The 19,167-nt window shown below is 44.8% G+C and overlaps 1 protein-coding gene across 1 annotated transcript in view; it reads left to right on the top strand.

Annotated features, from left to right (window-relative positions):
- The window catches only part of arl8a (ADP-ribosylation factor-like 8A), a 19,656-nt gene extending 13,659 nt beyond the window's left edge, over positions 1-5,997 (top strand). Inside the window, exons 5-7 of the mRNA XM_037532369.1 lie at positions 4,035-4,102; positions 4,184-4,254; positions 4,779-5,997. Of these exons, the coding sequence (XP_037388266.1) occupies positions 4,035-4,102; positions 4,184-4,254; positions 4,779-4,828 (189 nt within the window). The 3' untranslated portion in view covers positions 4,829-5,997. The remainder of the gene's footprint in view (positions 1-4,034; positions 4,103-4,183; positions 4,255-4,778) is intronic.
- Positions 5,998-19,167: the final 13,170 nt, after the last annotated feature.

Genomic DNA, 19,167 nt, shown 5'->3' with positions numbered 1-19,167 from the left:
TGCGATTGAAGTAGTTGGTTGAGGTGGTTGAGATTTAGACTGATTGAGGTCGAGTGATTGAGGTCGGAGATGAATGTGATTGAGGATGGGGTAGAGGTGATTTAAGGTGATTGAGGTTGGAGGTTAGGGTTATTTTGATTGAAGTAGTTGGTTGAGGTGGTTGAGATTTAGACTGATTGAGGTCGAGTGATTGAGGTCGGAGATGAATGTGATTGAGGATGGGGTAGAGGTGATTTAAGGTGATTGAGGTTGGAGGTTAGGGCTATTGCGATTGAAGTAGTTGGTTGAGGTGGTTGAGATTTAGACTGATTGAGGTCGAGTGATTGAGGTCGGAGATGAATGTGATTGAGGATGGGGTAGAGGTGATTTAAGGTGATTGAGGTTGGAGGTTAGGGTTATTTTGATTGAAGTAGTTGGTTGAGGTGGTTGAGATTTAGACTGATTGAGGTCGAGTGATTGAGGTCGGAGATGAATGTGATTGAGGATGGGGTAGAGGTGATTTAAGGTGATTGAGGTTGGAGGTTAGGGTTATTTTGATTGAAGTAGTTGGTTGAGGTGGTTGAGATTTAGACTGATTGAGGTCGAGTGATTGAGGTCGGAGATGAATGTGATTGAGGATGGGGTAGAGGTGATTTAAGGTGATTGAGGTTGGAGGTTAGGGTTATTTTGATTGAAGTAGTTGGTTGAGGTGGTTGAGATTTAGACTGATTGAGGTCGAGTGATTGAGGTCGGAGATGAATGTGATTGAGGATGGGGTAGAGGTGATTTAAGGTGATTGAGGTTGGAGGTTAGGGTTATTTTGATTGAAGTAGTTGGTTGAGGTGGTTGAGATTTAGACTGATTGAGGTCGAGTGATTGAGGTCGGAGATGAATGTGATTGAGGATGGGGTAGAGGTGATTTAAGGTGATTGAGGTTGGAGGTTAGGGTTATTTTGATTGAAGTAGTTGGTTGAGGTGGTTGAGATTTAGACTGATTGAGGTCGAGTGATTGAGGTCGGAGATGAATGTGATTGAGGATGGGGTAGAGGTGATTTAAGGTGATTGAGGTTGGAGGTTAGGGCTATTGCGATTGAAGTAGTTGGTTGAGGTGGTTGAGATTTAGACTGATTGAGGTCGAGTGATTGAGGTCGGAGATGAATGTGATTGAGGATGGGGTAGAGGTGATTTAAGGTGATTGAGGTTGGAGGTTAGGGTTATTTTGATTGAAGTAGTTGGTTGAGGTGGTTGAGATTTAGACTGATTGAGGTCGAGTGATTGAGGTCGGAGATGAATGTGATTGAGGATGGGGTAGAGGTGATTTAAGGTGATTGAGGTTGGAGGTTAGGGTATTGTGATTGAAGTTGTTGGTTGAGGTGGTTGAGATTTAGACTGATTGAGGTCGAGTGATTGAGGTCGGAGATGAATGTGATTGAGGATGGGGTAGAGGTGATTTAAGGTGATTGAGGTTGGAGGTTAGGGTTATTTTGATTGAAGTAGTTGGTTGAGGTGGTTGAGATTTAGACTGATTGAGGTCGAGTGATTGAGGTCGGAGATGAATGTGATTGAGGATGGGGTAGAGGTGATTTAAGGTGATTGAGGTTGGAGGTTAGGGTTATTTTGATTGAAGTAGTTGGTTGAGGTGGTTGAGATTTAGACTGATTGAGGTCGAGTGATTGAGGTCGGAGATGAATGTGATTGAGGATGGGGTAGAGGTGATTTAAGGTGATTGAGGTTGGAGGTTAGGGTTATTTTGATTGAAGTAGTTGGTTGAGGTGGTTGAGATTTAGACTGATTGAGGTCGAGTGATTGAGGTCGGAGATGAATGTGATTGAGGATGGGGTAGAGGTGATTTAAGGTGATTGAGGTTGGAGGTTAGGGTTATTTTGATTGAAGTAGTTGGTTGAGGTGGTTGAGATTTAGACTGATTGAGGTCGAGTGATTGAGGTCGGAGATGAATGTGATTGAGGATGGGGTAGAGGTGATTTAAGGTGATTGAGGTTGGAGGTTAGGGTTATTTTGATTGAAGTAGTTGGTTGAGGTGGTTGAGATTTAGACTGATTGAGGTCGAGTGATTGAGGTCGGAGATGAATGTGATTGAGGATGGGGTAGAGGTGATTTAAGGTGATTGAGGTTGGAGGTTAGGGTTATTTTGATTGAAGTAGTTGGTTGAGGTGGTTGAGATTTAGACTGATTGAGGTCGAGTGATTGAGGTCGGAGATGAATGTGATTGAGGATGGGGTAGAGGTGATTTAAGGTGATTGAGGTTGGAGGTTAGGGTTATTTTGATTGAAGTAGTTGGTTGAGGTGGTTGAGATTTAGACTGATTGAGGTCGAGTGATTGAGGTCGGAGATGAATGTGATTGAGGATGGGGTAGAGGTGATTTAAGGTGATTGAGGTTGGATGTTAGGGTTATTTTGATTGAAGTAGTTGGTTGAGGTGGTTGAGATTTAGACTGATTGAGGTCGAGTGATTGAGGTCGGAGATGAATGTGATTGAGGATGGGGTAGAGGTGATTTAAGGTGATTGAGGTTGGAGGTTAGGGTTATTTTGATTGAAGTAGTTGGTTGAGGTGGTTGAGATTTAGACTGATTGAGGTCGAGTGATTGAGGTCGGAGATGAATGTGATTGAGGATGGGGTAGAGGTGATTTAAGGTGATTGAGGTTGGAGGTTAGGGTTATTTTGATTGAAGTAGTTGGTTGAGGTGGTTGAGATTTAGACTGATTGAGGTCGAGTGATTGAGGTCGGAGATGAATGTGATTGAGGATGGGGTAGAGGTGATTTAAGGTGATTGAGGTTGGAGGTTAGGGTTATTTTGATTGAAGTAGTTGGTTGAGGTGGTTGAGATTTAGACTGATTGAGGTCGAGTGATTGAGGTCGGAGATGAATGTGATTGAGGATGGGGTAGAGGTGATTTAAGGTGATTGAGGTTGGAGGTTAGGGCTATTGCGATTGAAGTAGTTGGTTGAGGTGGTTGAGATTTAGACTGATTGAGGTCGAGTGATTGAGGTCGGAGATGAATGTGATTGAGGATGGGGTAGAGGTGATTTAAGGTGATTGAGGTTGGAGGTTAGGGTTATTTTGATTGAAGTAGTTGGTTGAGGTGGTTGAGATTTAGACTGATTGAGGTCGAGTGATTGAGGTCGGAGATGAATGTGATTGAGGATGGGGTAGAGGTGATTTAAGGTGATTGAGGTTGGAGGTTAGGGTTATTTTGATTGAAGTAGTTGGTTGAGGTGGTTGAGATTTAGACTGATTGAGGTCGAGTGATTGAGGTCGGAGATGAATGTGATTGAGGATGGGGTAGAGGTGATTTAAGGTGATTGAGGTTGGAGGTTAGGGTATTGTGATTGAAGTTGTTGGTTGAGGTGGTTGAGATTTAGACTGATTGAGGTCGAGTGATTGAGGTCGGAGATGAATGTGATTGAGGATGGGGTAGAGGTGATTTAAGGTGATTGAGGTTGGAGGTTAGGGTTATTTTGATTGAAGTAGTTGGTTGAGGTGGTTGAGATTTAGACTGATTGAGGTTGAGTGATTGAGGTCGGAGATGAATGTGATTGAGGATGGGGTAGAGGTGATTTAAGGTGATTGAGGTTGGAGGTTAGGGTTATTTTGATTGAAGTAGTTGGTTGAGGTGGTTGAGATTTAGACTGATTGAGGTCGAGTGATTGAGGTCGGAGATGAATGTGATTGAGGATGGGGTAGAGGTGATTTAAGGTGATTGAGGTTGGAGGTTAGGGTATTGTGATTGAAGTTGTTGGTTGAGGTGGTTGAGATTTAGACTGATTGAGGTTGAGGTGGCACCTGCTGTGCCGTGATTGGTCTCATCACTACAAATGGACTTAAGAGCCTCTAACGAAAGCCCTTAGTTTAAATGTACATTAGGAAATAAATATGATGACATTGAATTTGATCTAAAGGACAGTCGGGATGTGACTTCAGGGACGTATGACATACTCCAGTTAAATGAACTCGGCGTTTTAGTGAGACGGTCTGTGTGCAGATGTATTCGTCTGCGTGTCCGTCGTTCCTGCACTGATCAAACTGTCTTTTCAGGTTTTGGTTTTGGGCAATAAGAGAGACCTGCCGGGGTCACTGGACGAGAAGGAGCTCATCGAGAGGATGTGAGTGTAACTCGTTAACTCTGTTTATTTACCGCGTTCTTTATGAGCTTTAATGAGACTAAGACCCCTCTCCCTCGTTAGGAACCTGTCGGCCATTCAGGACAGAGAGATCTGCTGCTACTCCATCTCCTGTAAGGAGAAGGACAACATCGGTAAGATTCCCTCAGACTTACGCACAGATGTTTGTTTATTAGTGGAGCCAGATGCACAATAACAAACGCTTAATTAGGCTGCGCTTATTGGCACCTTCCGGACTCTGAACACAGCTTGAAATGCGTTAGTCTAATAAAACTTTGGTTCATTTTAGAGGAACTTAAAGAGTTTAATTGAATTTTTCTGCTCATTTTATTGAAGTTTTTTACATGTTAAAGTGAGTTTAACAGATTGGAAAATAATAAAACATGAAATATAAATTGGGACATAACTTTTGCACAGGGCATATTCATGTTTTTTGCACAGGACTGAAAATTGGCTGCTGTTGGTGTTTATTGTGGTCAGATGAAATCTTTCTGGGACAAATGATTTACTGTTAAATGTTTGTGACCATATTAAATCATATTTAATGTTATTGGATAATGAAACTGCTAATCGGCTCCTCCTTCATCAAACTTAAGAATTTATAAAGCCTAAGAATCCACGCCCTAACATGGCTCTTTTCTGTGGTTCTCTGTTCTAGATATCACACTACAGTGGCTGATCCAGCACTCCAGAATCAGGCGGAGCTGAGAGGAGAGCGGCTGATTGGAGGAACAGAACCATGACATCACCTGTATGCCACGCCCCCTCGGTTTTATTCTAGAAATGCCCAGCCCCGCCCTCCCTCTGCCTTCCTAGCCCCGCCCCTCTAGCCCCGCCCCCAAACCCAGGTTTCGTTCTTGTAAAATATTATTATAAATATGATTTGCACTGTTTAACGTTGTTTGTTTTTTTTTTTTGTTTTGTTTTTTAAAAACTTGTATGCATTTTTTATAATACATAATCCGAACTGGACAGATTTGATACACTTATCAAATAATAGACGTTGTTTTTTTGTTTACGTTTGCCGTCCTGTGTGTGTGTGTGTGTGTGTGTGTGTTTCCGCCTGTAGCTTCAGTCAGAGATCCAGAAGTGTTCAGCGGTTCTGCTCCAGATTAAGGCTGCGATCATTTATCGATCTGTTGATGATTATCGGTAACGGCCGTGAAATTGATGAGTGGAAATGTTTTACCTTCCGTTTCGCGAGGGCGGCGTTCCGTGCTCCGATCCTGCGCAGTAGAACAGCGCGACTGTGCCACGTAAACAAATCTTCGGAGCCCCGCTGGCGACAACCTGTGTAAATAAAAATAATAAATGTGGGAACAAGATCCTAATGCTAATGATTGCGGCCCACGCCTTACTATATGGTGGCCATGCATTAGGATCTCATTCCTGTGCTTTACTAAGTCGTGGCCACACATTATTTTTATTTATACAGGATGTCCGGAGTCTAGAAGTCCAGAGAGGCCATAAGGTAGATAGACTTTTTTAGATTATTATCTTGAGATAACGAGTTAATTATCTTGTGATCTCAGGATGATAAAGTTGTTTTCTTGAGATCACTAGATAAATAATCCATTATCTCAACATAACAATCCAGAAAATTAGAACAACAGCTCATGGCCCCTCCGGACTTCTGCAGTTGAGTCTTACGAGCGTTCCCATTCATATTCCAACATTCCCATTCCGACTTCAGATTCCAGTTGTATGTAAATAAGTGCAGTTTTGCATTTAGCCAATCATATCATGTAGAACTATGAACAGTCAAAGAACCGATCGCATGCCGGAATGGTTCTCTGCATGTTAAAATGGTTCTTCAGACTGATAGAGAAGGTGTTGTTCATGGCTAAAAAAGGGTTCTTTCACACTCTCAGCAAAAAAGAGTTCTGTATAGAACCAAAAAGGGTTCTTGGGCTTGTAACATTCTAGAACCTTTTTTTGCTGCTATACAGAACACTTTTCAAAGAGGTTCTGTATAAAACCATCTATAGCACATTTTCCAGCAGTCTGAAGAACCTTTCATGGTTCTTTAGGTTTCTTTCTTTAATCACAAAAAGGGGTCTTTGAGTGTTTATGGTTCTATATAGACCATTTTCTTGACTAAAGAACCTTAGGGGCTTATCGTCCCAGCCCTGCTTTAGATTAGTAAGGCCGGTCAACCCCCGTTAGAGCTGGATTCTTTTCCGCAGGGGAGGCTTCACGGCTTATGAACTCGGAATCGCTGATATTCCTCACTTGCGATCCGTTTTTTTGACCTGTCGTTTTTGTCGTTAACAACCTGCCTGGTTCGATTAGCCACCAGTCCAGCGTGGAAACCCATCGTTATGTAGCGACTCTAAACTCATTAGATTCAGCGTGTCTGGATAGGACGTTACAGGATACAGAGTCTGATGGAAACGGCAGCTGATTGGTGTTCTTGATGATTGCTCCCGTCTTTAGGCTGTGCTGCTCAGAGAGTGGAATAAAGAGGTAAAGGGGAGTGGAGAACCCTTGGAGAACCCTCAATGTGTGGAGGCAGCTGGAGTTTTATGGCAGCTTTTTCATTTTTGTGCTGCTCAACAGCAGAAATCAGGATTTCAGATCCGTTCAGAACATCTGCACAACTAGATGTTAGAGAAGACGTTGGGGCTTTTTGAAGCAGCAGTTTAGGAAAAATAAGTTCTCCAAATGTAGATCAGCCAAAACATTTAGGATCGGTTTCCCAGACGGGGATTAAGCCTCTTCAAAAAGACGCTTCTTTAGGAGTTCTTTAGTAAAGACATTTCACCAGGCACAGAACCATTTAAGCATGCAAAGGTTTCCTTGATTCTTTCATGGTTCTATATAGAACCTTCTATAGCAAATTTTCCGTCCAACTGAAGGAGACTTTCATGATGCAAAGGACCCTTTAATCATGCAGAGGGTACTTTGAGTGTACCTGGTTCTTTATAGAACCATTTTCTTCACTAAAGAACCCTTAAAGAACCATCTTGTGAGTGGTCCTGGACTATGTAGCATAGAGTCTAGGATTTGGTTTAATTCCTGTCCAGAAAACCACATAAACAAGTCGGTTATTTCTTAAAGGGCCATTTAACCCATTAAAGTGTCTGCAGGTGTAAATCAGAGGTTCAGAGGGTTTGGTGTGAAGCGGTTCAGACGTCTTTACAGTGGTGGTGATGGGAACCAGGCGTCGCCATGACTACAACACAGATATAGACACTTTATTTACCATCCAGAACCACCAGAGAACCTACACGAGTCTTCTGAGCTTATATGGAATGTTGATGATGGAAAACAGTGGAAAATCTGGAATAATGAGTTTTCTTTGGGGACTATTTTGCCGCACAGCGCCCTGCATGTCTCCCTCCACCATGAATGGAGTTGAAGTTCTCTAAACTCTCATAAAACAGCGTCTCAGTCATCAGGCAGTGAATTCAGAACCGGTTCATGTAGGAACTTTCTGTAGGAGCTTTTAGAGGGACGTCTAGTTCCCATCACCACCACTGGGAACGGTTCTGACTCTGTACATTTATCTAGAACAGAGCGTTTCACACCAAACCGCTCAGAACCACTTAGAACCACTCTGATTATGTCTGAACCAGTTAATTTAGGCTTGCAGTTAGCACAATGCTAATTGGTGTACATTGGCTTCCACCAAACATGTCCTGGCTGATGGACCCCATGTGGAGTGAGCTGGGAGAACGGTTTAAAACCCATAGAACTGATTGATGTTCTACTGTGTTTATTTTGTATGTCATGTTTATAATGTCTCTCGCTCGATGAGCTAACCCGCCCCTAACGAGGCCATCCTGCTTCTGTTCCAGCACCTTTCAGCCCTTCATGACCTCATAGCTGAGGGGATCCAGTGATTTTTAGGGGGATTGCGACGCTGCCCCCTTGTGTACACGTGGCACATTACGTCAACGTCTGTGCACAACGCCCGCCCGTAATTCCCAAAGCAGAGCTGAACTGCTTTACCCAGAAAGCATAGCGTTTAGCATTAGCATGAGGCCTTTCAGTTCTGTTTTCTCAGCCTGTCTGGGAAATTCCATCGTTTTTCCCTTTTCTGGTCAAACTTTTACAAGACTTTTAATGTGAAACGCCTTCTTCCCTCTGTGATGAGTTCTGGGCTGAAATACAGTGTTGATCAAGTCTGTTTTTGTCCTTTGAGTTTCTCTCAGAAACTAGAAATAACTTGAAGTTACTGAACTGAGCTAACAGGCTTCGCTTCGTCTGACAGCATTAAAGCTCCTGTAGTGCATTACTGATGAACAGATGTACAGCTGGCTCTTTTTCAGGTGCATGGTTTTAGTACGTTTGTTGTCGTGCATTTTTCTTTTTTTTGGACTGGACACTAAACCAAAATCCTTAATGACCTGTTTTGATTGGAGGCCTATTCACACCGAGTACCATTTGTATTGATATCCTCCTCGGTTATAATCGTTGCCTGTTCCACCCGTTAGCGAGGTCTCCCTCTGTCACAGTGCTGCAGGGCTGGGAGGGTGAAGACTAACACCAGCTGCCTCCGAGACACGTGAAGCTCCGCTGCATCCTTTCAGACTCCTGCAAATGCAGCACTGGAGCTCAATGGATGGGGGTGATGTGAGGAGCATCTCACCCACCCAGAGAGAGAGAGAGAGAGAGGACCGTTATGGTCTCTTGGACTCCAGATTACGGATGGCTGTGGCATCTCCTGGAATCATTGTTGTGATCTCCCGACGACATGGAGCTGATGGAACCACATTGGAGCTCCACTGATGTGATTATTAACGCAGTGGAACCTTCACATCAAGTCCAGTGCTTTTTGTTTTTCACCGTTCTTGCCAGGCAGGGACAGACTAGGATACTCCTAGACCTGCGTCAGAACAGTAACAGTGGGAAAAATCGAACTGGGCTTTGGAGTTATTTGAGGCCGTTAACAGAGCAATAACTGGCGTCTTGCGTCCTGTTGACTTGTTTGATATTCAGTAAACTTTGACTGTAAGTTAGTCCGATTATGACTTTTGTGCGTTTTAACAACATTATTTCACAGTATATGTTGTTCTGAGGTTCTCGCCGTCATTCCCAGCATTTCAGCTGAAGTCCTTCCTCTATTTTCTTCAGCCTCCGTGTTTTATGGTCAGCATGTTGCTGGTTGAGTTCTGCCTACATCATGATGCAGGATAGCTTGGACTGTAACCATGACAACAGAGCTCTGATTGGTCAGTTTGATTGAGTGAATCCACTGTAGAAAATTGAGCCGGCTGGAGTTTTACTGGGTTTCAGACTGAACAGCTTTTATTTGTTTGTTGTTGAAAACGGACTCGGTGTGAAAAGGCCTGAAAACTAACAAACAGCCCCCCTTACATTCAGCAGATTATAGAAACGCGTGAGTGTGTGTGCTTGTGAGTGTGTGAGTGTGTGTGTGTGTGGGAGTGTTTGAGTGTGTGAGTGTGTGTGTGTGAGTGTGTGTGAGAGTGTGTGAGTGTGTTTGCGAGTGTGTGCTTGTGAGTGTGTGTGTGAGAGTGTGTTTGCGAGTGTGTGCTTGTGTGTGAGTGTACTGTGTGAGTGTGTGAGTGTAGTGTGTGTGTGAGTGTGTGAGTGTAGTGTGTGTGTGAGTGTGTGAGTGTAGTGTGTGTGTGAGTGTGTGTGAGTGTGAGGTTGTCTCTGCTCCTTTAGCTGCGCTGTAGCTGCGGTTTAATAAAGCAGACGTGTATTTATTTATTTATTATAATTTTTTGCCATCACTAATAATTTTGTGCTCCTCCTGTTTTTAATGTCATGTTTGCTTTGAAACCCTCCGTGTAAAAACCACCGTTAGGGCTGTGACCAGCGATTATTCCTGTAATCCATTCATCTGTTGACTGTTATTCGATTAGTCGACCAGTCTGACTGTTCCACCTTCAGCGGTTCATCTGTTTTCAACGTTCGAAGTTTCATCTGTTGTCTTAGCAGTGAAATAAGCCGTGTCGCCCCCTACACTTCCTGTAGTGTATTGCAGTCTGTCAGAGCGACTGTATATGAGTATTATAGAGCTTTACATTCATTAAGAAACATTACATCGACTAATTGACTTTGTCAGCTGATTGCAGCCCTAGTAGGGTCAGTATTGGGGTGAAGGTTATTTGTGTCGCAGGCACTTTGAATCTGTTTGTTTTGGTTGTTGTTTTGGTTGTTATGGTCATATGTGATTTTTATCTGCTTATTTTTGCTTAGAATTTTTCATGTATAATTGTAACAAAAGGTAGAGTCGTATGTATGTAGACATGATGAGATGGAATATCGCCATGGTTACTGGCGTGTTTACCCACAATATTGTACTCTCTGTCATGCACACACACACACACACACACACACTTTCTCATGACTGCATCCCTCTTCTGCTTCCTGCATCAGACCTTTTTAACATTATTTCTGGTTTATTTATGAAAATAACTTTTTTCAGACGACTTTGTCGACATGATCAGCTTTGATGTACCAGGTGTTTGTGTATTATTACTCTGGAGGAGAATCAAGGCAGCCGCCTTTCTGTCTCTTCTCTACTCACGTCCTTCCAGTGCTAACTGTACATGTTGCTCTTGTTATCTTGAGATAATTTAAAAGTGACGAATAAATAAATACTTCCTGACGTTTGTGTTGTGGAGGTTTTAATTTATGAAACACTGAATCTTATGAAATAAGAGTTTGATTTAATCTAATTTGAGAAAATTGGATGAATTATTCTGTAATGGAGAAAAAGGCTTTGGCATTAATTTGGGCATTGAAACGTTTTGAGGTTTATGTGGGTTCCAGGCATCCCCTGGTGGTGTATACACATCACAACCCTCTTGCTGCTCTGCACGCAGAACCCAAACCAGTGGTTGATGAGGTGGCATCTGCAGGGGCGCCACTTGGACATCCGACATATTAAGGGTACTGATGATGTAACTGACTCCTTGTCTCGTGGCCCTAATAGTGAATAACTCTTTTTTGTCCAGTGTTTTCTTCTTTCTCTTCTGTTACCTTTTCCTTTCAGTTTCTCCCTTAAAATTGCTTCCTGGGCACCAAGGTTGCTGGCGGACACTGGTGACTGGGGAGGCTGAGTGGCGTGGGGTGGACAGACGGGGACTTGACGCTGCGCAGTGAGATCTGTTGGACCCATTCTTCTTCTTGTCCTGTTTTAGGAGGGGTGTGTGACGGGCCTGTGCCATTACAGGTGGAGTAGTGGGTGGGGCTGAAGGCCTCCTCAGGAACACTGCTTACACCTGTGTGGTGTGCTTGTGGGAGGAGCTCCTCTTTTGATTTTGTTGTTTGTGTCCTGGGCAGGTTGGTGTTTTTGGGCATTGTGCTTGTTTATTCTGGCTCACCATTTTTGCACCAGAACCTTTTTATTTCTTATTGATTATAATTTTTTTTCATTTATTTATTGTGTGCTTCCCTTTTATTTGTCATGATGTTGAGCCAGTCGTGACATCTTGATGGTTTTATCTTGGATGTTGCAATTCTTCAGTTTCGCCACTAGAGGCCAGTGCAGGCCAGTGTTTAATGCTTGTGCTCCCACAAAGGCCTCAGTGGGCGTGCGAATGGGAGGAGGGATTCTCTTACATGACAACCAGCTGGAATAATTAAGCATTATAATTTATATTATGTCACAGATTGAAAATCCGCCAAAAATGGGCCATAAATCTGTTTAAGGAGGTTAAAAATTAGCGTTTGTATGCAGGACAGTGATCTGGGTGGTCTGATGGAGGTCCAGCAGAATGCCACGTATGGAGCTAGCGGGCCGATATTCGCTGCCATCTGTCGGACAAACTTGACTTTTGACTTGGTTCAGTCTTAAGACGCTGCTTTTGGAGTGTAAGACGCTGCACGGCCACCGGCCGACGTTATGCCTAGGAGATCACACTACTAGCTTTCATCCCTAATTAGCCATTTAGCTTGTTTGGGTCAATCAGACAGAAAAACGTGTGACGTCTGAAGTTTGTTTGCGACGTTAAATCATTAAAAACAGCACTAAAATTAGCACGGGAGCTAAGAAACGCTCCGTTCTAGATAAACTTCCCGAGTCAGAACCGTTCCCAGTGGTGGTGATGGGAACCAGACGTCCCTCTAAAAGCTCCTACAGAAAGTTCCTACATGAACTGGTTCTGAATTCACTGCCTGATGACTGAGACGCTGTTTTATGAGAGTTTAGAGAACTTCAACTCCATTCATGGTGGAGGGAGACATGCAGGGCGCTGTGCGGCAAAATAGTCCCCAAAGAAAACTCATTATTCCAGATTTTCCACTGTTTTCCATCATCAACATTCCATATAAGCTCAGAAGACTCGTGTAGGTTCTCTGGTGGTTCTGGATGGTAAATAAAGTGTCTATATCTGTGTTGTAGTCATGGCGACGCCTGGTTCCCATCACCACCACTGTAAAGACGTCTGGACCTCTGTTTACACCTCACACTCTGAGCTACAGAGAACCTTTAAAAATTGATCTATTTCACCTTTAAATCAACGCCATCTCCTCAAACTCACTCTGCATGATCAGCGGTTCTCCTGACCAGCACTGGCCCTCAGCCTGGATTAAAGAGCTCCTCAGTGGTCTGTTGGTTTTTTAGGGGGGCTTTTGTCTAAAACGTCTGATCTCGCTTTTTTCTCCAGGCTGAAACAGGCTGGAGCTGGATGCCCCTGAATGGAGCCCCCCGATGGTGTTGGTTTTGGACCTGTCTGGATGTTTGAATGAAAGCGTGGTGTGATTTAAGGACGCTGATGGTTGCTGCAGTTACTGAGAGAGACGGGGAGAGAGACGGAGAGAGAGACGGAGAGAGAGACGGGGAGAGAGAGACGGAGAGAGAGACGGGGAGAGAGACGGAGAGAGAGACGGAGAGAGAGACGGGGAGAGAGACGGGGAGAGAGACGGAGAGAGAGACGGGGCGAGAGACGGGGCGAGAGACGGGGCGAGAGAGACGGGGAGAGAGACGGGGAGAGAGACGGGGCGAGAGACAGGGAGAGAGACGGGGAGAGAGACGGGGAGAGAGACGGGGAGAGAGACGGGGAGAGAGAGACGGGGAGAGAGACGGGGAGAGAGACGGGGCGAGAGAGACGGGGCGAGAGAGACGGGGAGAGAGACGGAGAGAGACGGGGAGAGAGACGGAGAGAGAGACGGGGCGAGAGACGGGGCGAGAGACGGGGCGAGAGAGACGGGGAGAGAGACGGGGCGAGAGACGGGGAGAGAGAGAGACGGGGAGAGAGACGGGGAGAGAGAGACGGGGAGAGAGACGGGGAGAGAGACGGGGCGAGAGACGGGGAGAGAGAGACGGGGAGAGAGAGAGACGGGGAGAGAGAGACGGGGAGAGAGACGGGGAGAGAGACGGAGAGAGAGACGGGGAGAGAGAGAGACGGGGAGAGAGAGAGACGGGGAGAGAGAGACGGAGAGAGACGGAGAGAGAGACGGAGAGAGAGACGGGGCGAGAGACGGGGCGAGAGAGAGACGGGGAGAGAGACGGGGAGAGAGAGACGGAGAGAGAGACGGGGCGAGAGACGGGGCGAGAGAGAGACGGGGAGAGAGACGGGGAGAGAGAGACGGGGAGAGAGACGGAGAGAGAGACGGGGAGAGAGAGACGGGGAGAGAGACGGAGAGAGAGACGGGGAGAGAGAGACGGGGAGAGAGAGATGGGGAGAGAGACGGGGAGAAAGACAGGGAGAGAGACGGGGAGAGAGAGACGGAGAGAGAGACGGGGCGAGAGACGGGGCGAGAGACGGGGCGAGAGAGACGGAGAGAGAGACGGAGAGAGAGACGGGGCGAGAGAGACGGAGAGAGAGACGGGGAGAGAGAGACGGAGAGAGAGACGGGGCGAGAGACGGGGCGAGAGAGACGGAGAGAGAGACGGAGAGAGAGACGGAGAGAGAGACGGGGAGAGAGAGACGGGGCGAGAGACGGGGAGAGAGAGACGGGGCGAGAGAGACGGAGAGAGAGACGGGGCGAGAGAGAGACGGGGAGAGAGAGACGGAGAGAGAGACGGGGCGAGAGACGGGGCGAGAGAGACGGAGAGAGAGACGGAGAGAGAGACGGGGAGAGAGAGACGGGGCGAGAGACGGGGAGAGAGAGACGGGGCGAGAGAGACGGAGAGAGAGACGGGGCGAGAGAGACGGGGCGAGAGACGGGGAGAGAGACGGGGAGAGAGACGGTCGTTATTAGGAAGCAGTGAATGACTGCTGAGAACGGACCACCACCACGATTAAACGTCTGCTAGTGGTGGTCCTACAGTGGTCTCTCTGAACTGGGAACCTACAAAGTGCATCTACATACACTTAAAAAAGATGGTTCTTCAAGGGTTCTTCAGTTAAGACAATGGTTCTATATAGAGCCAGGAGCACTCCAAGAACCCTTCACATGAATAAATGGTTCTCTGCATGGTGAAATGGTTCTTCAGATTGACGGAGAATGTGTTGTATATGGTTCTGTATAGGTGCTGTATAGAACCACATACAACATATTCTTTGTCAATCTGAAGAAACATTTCACCATGCATATATAGTTCTATATAGAACATTTTTGTAAAGGTTTCTACATAATAAAAGAACCCTTTTAGGTGCTGTGATGTCAAGCTTGTACACTATTTAAAAAGTCGGTTCCTCAATGGTTCTTTAATAAAGTCAATGGAACCACAAGTTCTATAAAGATCCAATTGCATGCTTAAATGCTTCTCTGCATGGTGAAATCGTTCTTCTGACTCACGGGAAATGTGTTGCGTAAATATATATATAATTAGTGTAAAATGTTACAATAAGTTTTAGAGGGTTCTCCGGTTTCCTCCCACAGTCCAAAGACATGCAGCCAGGTCGATTGGACATGCTGAATTACCCCTGGGTGTGACTGTCTGTGTCTGTCTGTCTGCCCTGTGATGGACTGGCGACCTGTCCAGGGTGTATCCTGCCTTCCGCCCGAAGACTGCTGGGATAGGCTCCAGCACCCCCCGCAACCCTGACGGAGAAGCGGCTTAGAAAATGGATGGATGGATGGATGGAATATTATATTAGTGATGTGTAAACCTGAACTCAGTAATCTCTTACATTACAACTAGCCCAGGTCTGAACTTACGTATGGCTGGGGCAGCCAATCCCAGATGCCCACATGTTTATACTAGGCTGCTGCTGTGCTGATGTGAATCTTTGATTGTTTTGAGTAAATCTGGCTGCAGAGCCAAACGCGGCCCACGGCTTCAGTTTTACGGTGTATTGTAAGTGGCCTGGCAGCCAGTACATTGCAGTTCTTCCTTTCACCTGATGGTGGCAGCAGACCAGACCGGCAGCTTCATTCACTGAACTACACAAAGCTCAAACTAAACACTGAAAACTGCTGATTTTGGCGAGATGGAAAACTTCTTATCTCAGCAAATTCAGCAATTCAGTAAATATTAACCCTTTATGGTCAAACAAAAACGTGGCTACACTGTGTTTATTTGGTATGTGAAGAACATTATTTATCACAACCAAATGATTTTTTGTTTAGTTTTATCTCACAAATGAGCTTTTTCAACATGTAAACACATGAATAGGAATATGATTAATACATGGTACGTTGTACCTAATAAACAATTTGAATATTTATTATAAGTGCTTATCGGTCCAAACTGCTCTAAACGAACAGTCCATCAATAAAAGAGGCCTCGTGCATCTTTTATACAGTGATAGGAAACACAGTCGCTCACAGGAAGCTCAGCTTCTATGCGCTGATATTTGGAAATCTTAATATTTGGAATCTTTATTGAATGATAGTTCAGCCCTCAGCTATTTTGATACGGTACAATCTGGCCCTCTTTGAAAGAAGTTTGGACACCCCTGGAGTAAATATTAATGAATAATCTTAAATACAAACGTATGCAGAACCGGTGCAGCCCAGTCCTGATCCTAGTTCAGCTGTAGTGTGCCTATAGAGCTCTCGTGACCTCCTGACCCCTGCAGGCTGGACTTTTGTCCCGGGTTGAGCCCTGCTGGACCGGTGACGGCTGGCGTGCTGAGAGGCTCTGTTTGGCTCTGGGGTGAATGGTTCTGGTTCCGGATCTGACCCGCAGAGAGCTGGACCCAGAACTGACTGCATATCATACCATAACACACCCGGTGATGGTTACCGTGGAAACGGAGGGGCTCCCCGTCAGCCCCTTCCATCCTGTTCCTGATGGGAGAAAACAAACAGTGTTCCAGAAGCGTCTGCCCCAAACAGAGGGGTGGGGCGGGGGGTGGGGGGCGTAGAGGGGGGCAACGAGCACAGGCACATCACACTGAAAGGTCGGTTCTCAGATGAACAGATAACTTTACACACAGAGAACACAAACCCAAAACAAACCCGACACTGGCGCTCTGTCCAGACAGAGTCCATTAGACACACATCAGCCTGTTCGGGAAGACGGGCCTTCAGGATCGTACCCAGAGGGGAGTGGGGGGCCTGGGGTTGGTGAAAGACGTTTTTCAGTGTCAAACTCACACAGACAGACTTTACTCGGGTCACTCGCTCTGAAACACAGCCGAGACACGATTGGCCGGATCCGACACGGCCGGACTGTGGTGTGTTCTGAAACAGGCGAGCAGGTGTTTGGACCTCATGGCATACGCTAATATACAGGACTGCAGGACTGCAGACCGTCTGTGTGCTTCATTCTTCCTCCATGTTCAGCAGACGCTCTCGCTCAGCAAGCTGAAAGAAGTCTACAGACATCAAGAAAGAATTTATTAGTTATTCATAATTCATAAACACCCACAGGCTAGTCTCCACACTACGGTTCTCCATCTTCTGTGCGTTTAACAAGGTTTCCTTACAGCAGTGCCGTGAACTGTTAACCCTCTGGCTCTGAGGTCATTTTCTCCATTCTTATTCGCCAACTTTCAGAATTCATTCTAACTTTAAGGTTATAGATCTGAATATAGCTCTGCTGGGCTGCTCATCAAACATTTTCTAGTAAAAGATTAAGGTCCTTGTTGATTAAAGATGCAGTTATTGAGGTAAATTGGTGCGTTTATTGGGGTAAATTGGTGCGTTTATTGGGGTAAATTGGTGTGTTTATTGAGGTTAATTGGTGCGTTTATTGAGGTTAATTGGTGCGTTTATTGGGGTAAATTGGTGCGTTTATTGGGGTAAATTGGTGCGTTTATTGAGGTAAATTGGTGCGTTTATTGGGGTAAATTGGTGCGTTGATTGGGGTTAATTGGTGCGTTTATTGAGGTTAATTGGTGCGTTTATTGAGGTAAATTGGTGCGTTTATTGGGGTAAATTGGTGTGTTTATTGGGGTAAATTGGTGCGTTTATTGGGGTTAATTGGTGCGTTTATTGAGGTTAATTGGTGCGTTTATTGGGGTAAATTCTTGCGTTTATTGAGGTAAATTGGTGCGTTTATTGAGGTAAATTGGTGCGTTTATTGGGGTAAATTGGTGCGTTTATTGAGGTAAATTGGTGCGTTTATTGGGGTAAATTGGTGCGTTTATTGGGGTAAATTGCTGCGTTTATTGAGGTAAATTGCTGCGTTCATTGAGGTAAATTGGTGCGTTTATTGGGGTAAATTGGTGCGTTTATTGAGGTAAATTGGTGCGTTTATTGGGGTAAATTGGTGCGTTTATTGGGGTAAATTGGTGCGTTTATTGAGGTAAATTGGTGCGTTTATTGGGGTAAATTGGTGCGTTTATTGAGGTAAATTGGTGCGTTTATTGGGGTAAATTGGTGCGTTTATTGGGGTAAATTGGTGCGTTTATTGGGGTAAATTGGTGCGTTTATTGGGGTAAATTGGTGCGTTTATTGGGGTAAATTGGTGCGTTTATTGGGGTAAATTGCTGCGTTTATTGAGGTAAATTGCTGCGTTTATTGGGGTAAATTGGTGCGTTTATTGAGGTAAATTGGTGCGTTTATTGGGGTAAATTGGTGCGTTTATTGGGGTAAATTGCTGCGTTCATTGAGGTAAATTGCTGCGTTCATTGAGGTAAATTGGTGCGTTTATTGGGGTAAATTGGTGCGTTTATTGGGGTAAATTGGTGCGTTTATTGGGGTAAATTGGTGCGTTTATTGGGGTAAATTGCTGCGTTTATTGAGGTAAATTGGTGCGTTTATTGGGGTAAATTGGTGCGTTTATTGGGGTAAATTGGTGCGTTTATTGAGGTAAATTGGTGCGTTTATTGGGGTAAATTGGTGCGTTTATTGAGGTAAATTGGTGCGTTTATTGGGGTAAATTGGTGTGTTTATTGGGGTAAATTGGTGCGTTTATTGGGGTAAATTGCTGCGTTCATTGAGGTAAATTGCTGCGTTCATTGAGGTAAATTGGTGCATTTATTGGGGTAAATTGGTGCGTTTATTGGGGTAAATTGGTGCGTTTATTGGGGTAAATTGGTGCGTTTATTGAGGTAAATTGGTGCGTTTATTGGGGTAAATTGGTGCGTTTATTGGGGTAAATTGGTGCGTTTATTGGGGTAAATTGGTGTGTTTATTGAGGTAAATTGGTGCGTTTATTGGGGTAAATTGGTGCGTTTATTGAGGTAAATTGGTGCGTTTATTGGGGTAAATTGGTGCGTTTATTGAGGTAAATTGGTGCGTTTATTGGGGTAAATTGGTGCGTTTATTGGGGTAAATTGGTGCGTTTATTGGGGTAAATTGGTGCGTTTATTGGGGTAAATTGCTGCGTTTATTGAGGTAAATTGCTGCGTTTATTGGGGTAAATTGGTGCGTTTATTGGGGTAAATTGGTGCGTTTATTGAGGTAAATTGGTGCGTTTATTGGGGTAAATTGGTGCGTTTATTGAGGTAAATTGGTGCGTTTATTGGGGTAAATTGGTGTGTTTATTGGGGTAAATTGGTGCGTTTATTGGGGTAAATTGCTGCGTTCATTGAGGTAAATTGCTGCGTTCATTGAGGTAAATTGGTGCGTTTATTGGGGTAAATTGGTGCGTTTATTGGGGTAAATTGGTGCGTTTATTGGGGTAAATTGGTGCGTTTATTGAGGTAAATTGGTGCGTTTATTGGGGTAAATTGGTGCGTTTATTGAGGTAAATTGGTGCGTTTATTGGGGTAAATTGGTGCGTTTATTGAGGTAAATTGGTGCGTTTATTGGGGTAAATTGGTGCGTTTATTGAGGTAAATTGGTGC

This window comes from Pygocentrus nattereri, chromosome 21 (genome assembly GCF_015220715.1).
Source record: "Pygocentrus nattereri isolate fPygNat1 chromosome 21, fPygNat1.pri, whole genome shotgun sequence".
In the NCBI taxonomy this organism is placed as follows: domain Eukaryota; kingdom Metazoa; phylum Chordata; class Actinopteri; order Characiformes; family Serrasalmidae; genus Pygocentrus; species Pygocentrus nattereri.
The sequence above is the reverse complement of the archived record's forward strand: the minus strand, read 5'-3'. Positions and strand labels throughout refer to the sequence as shown.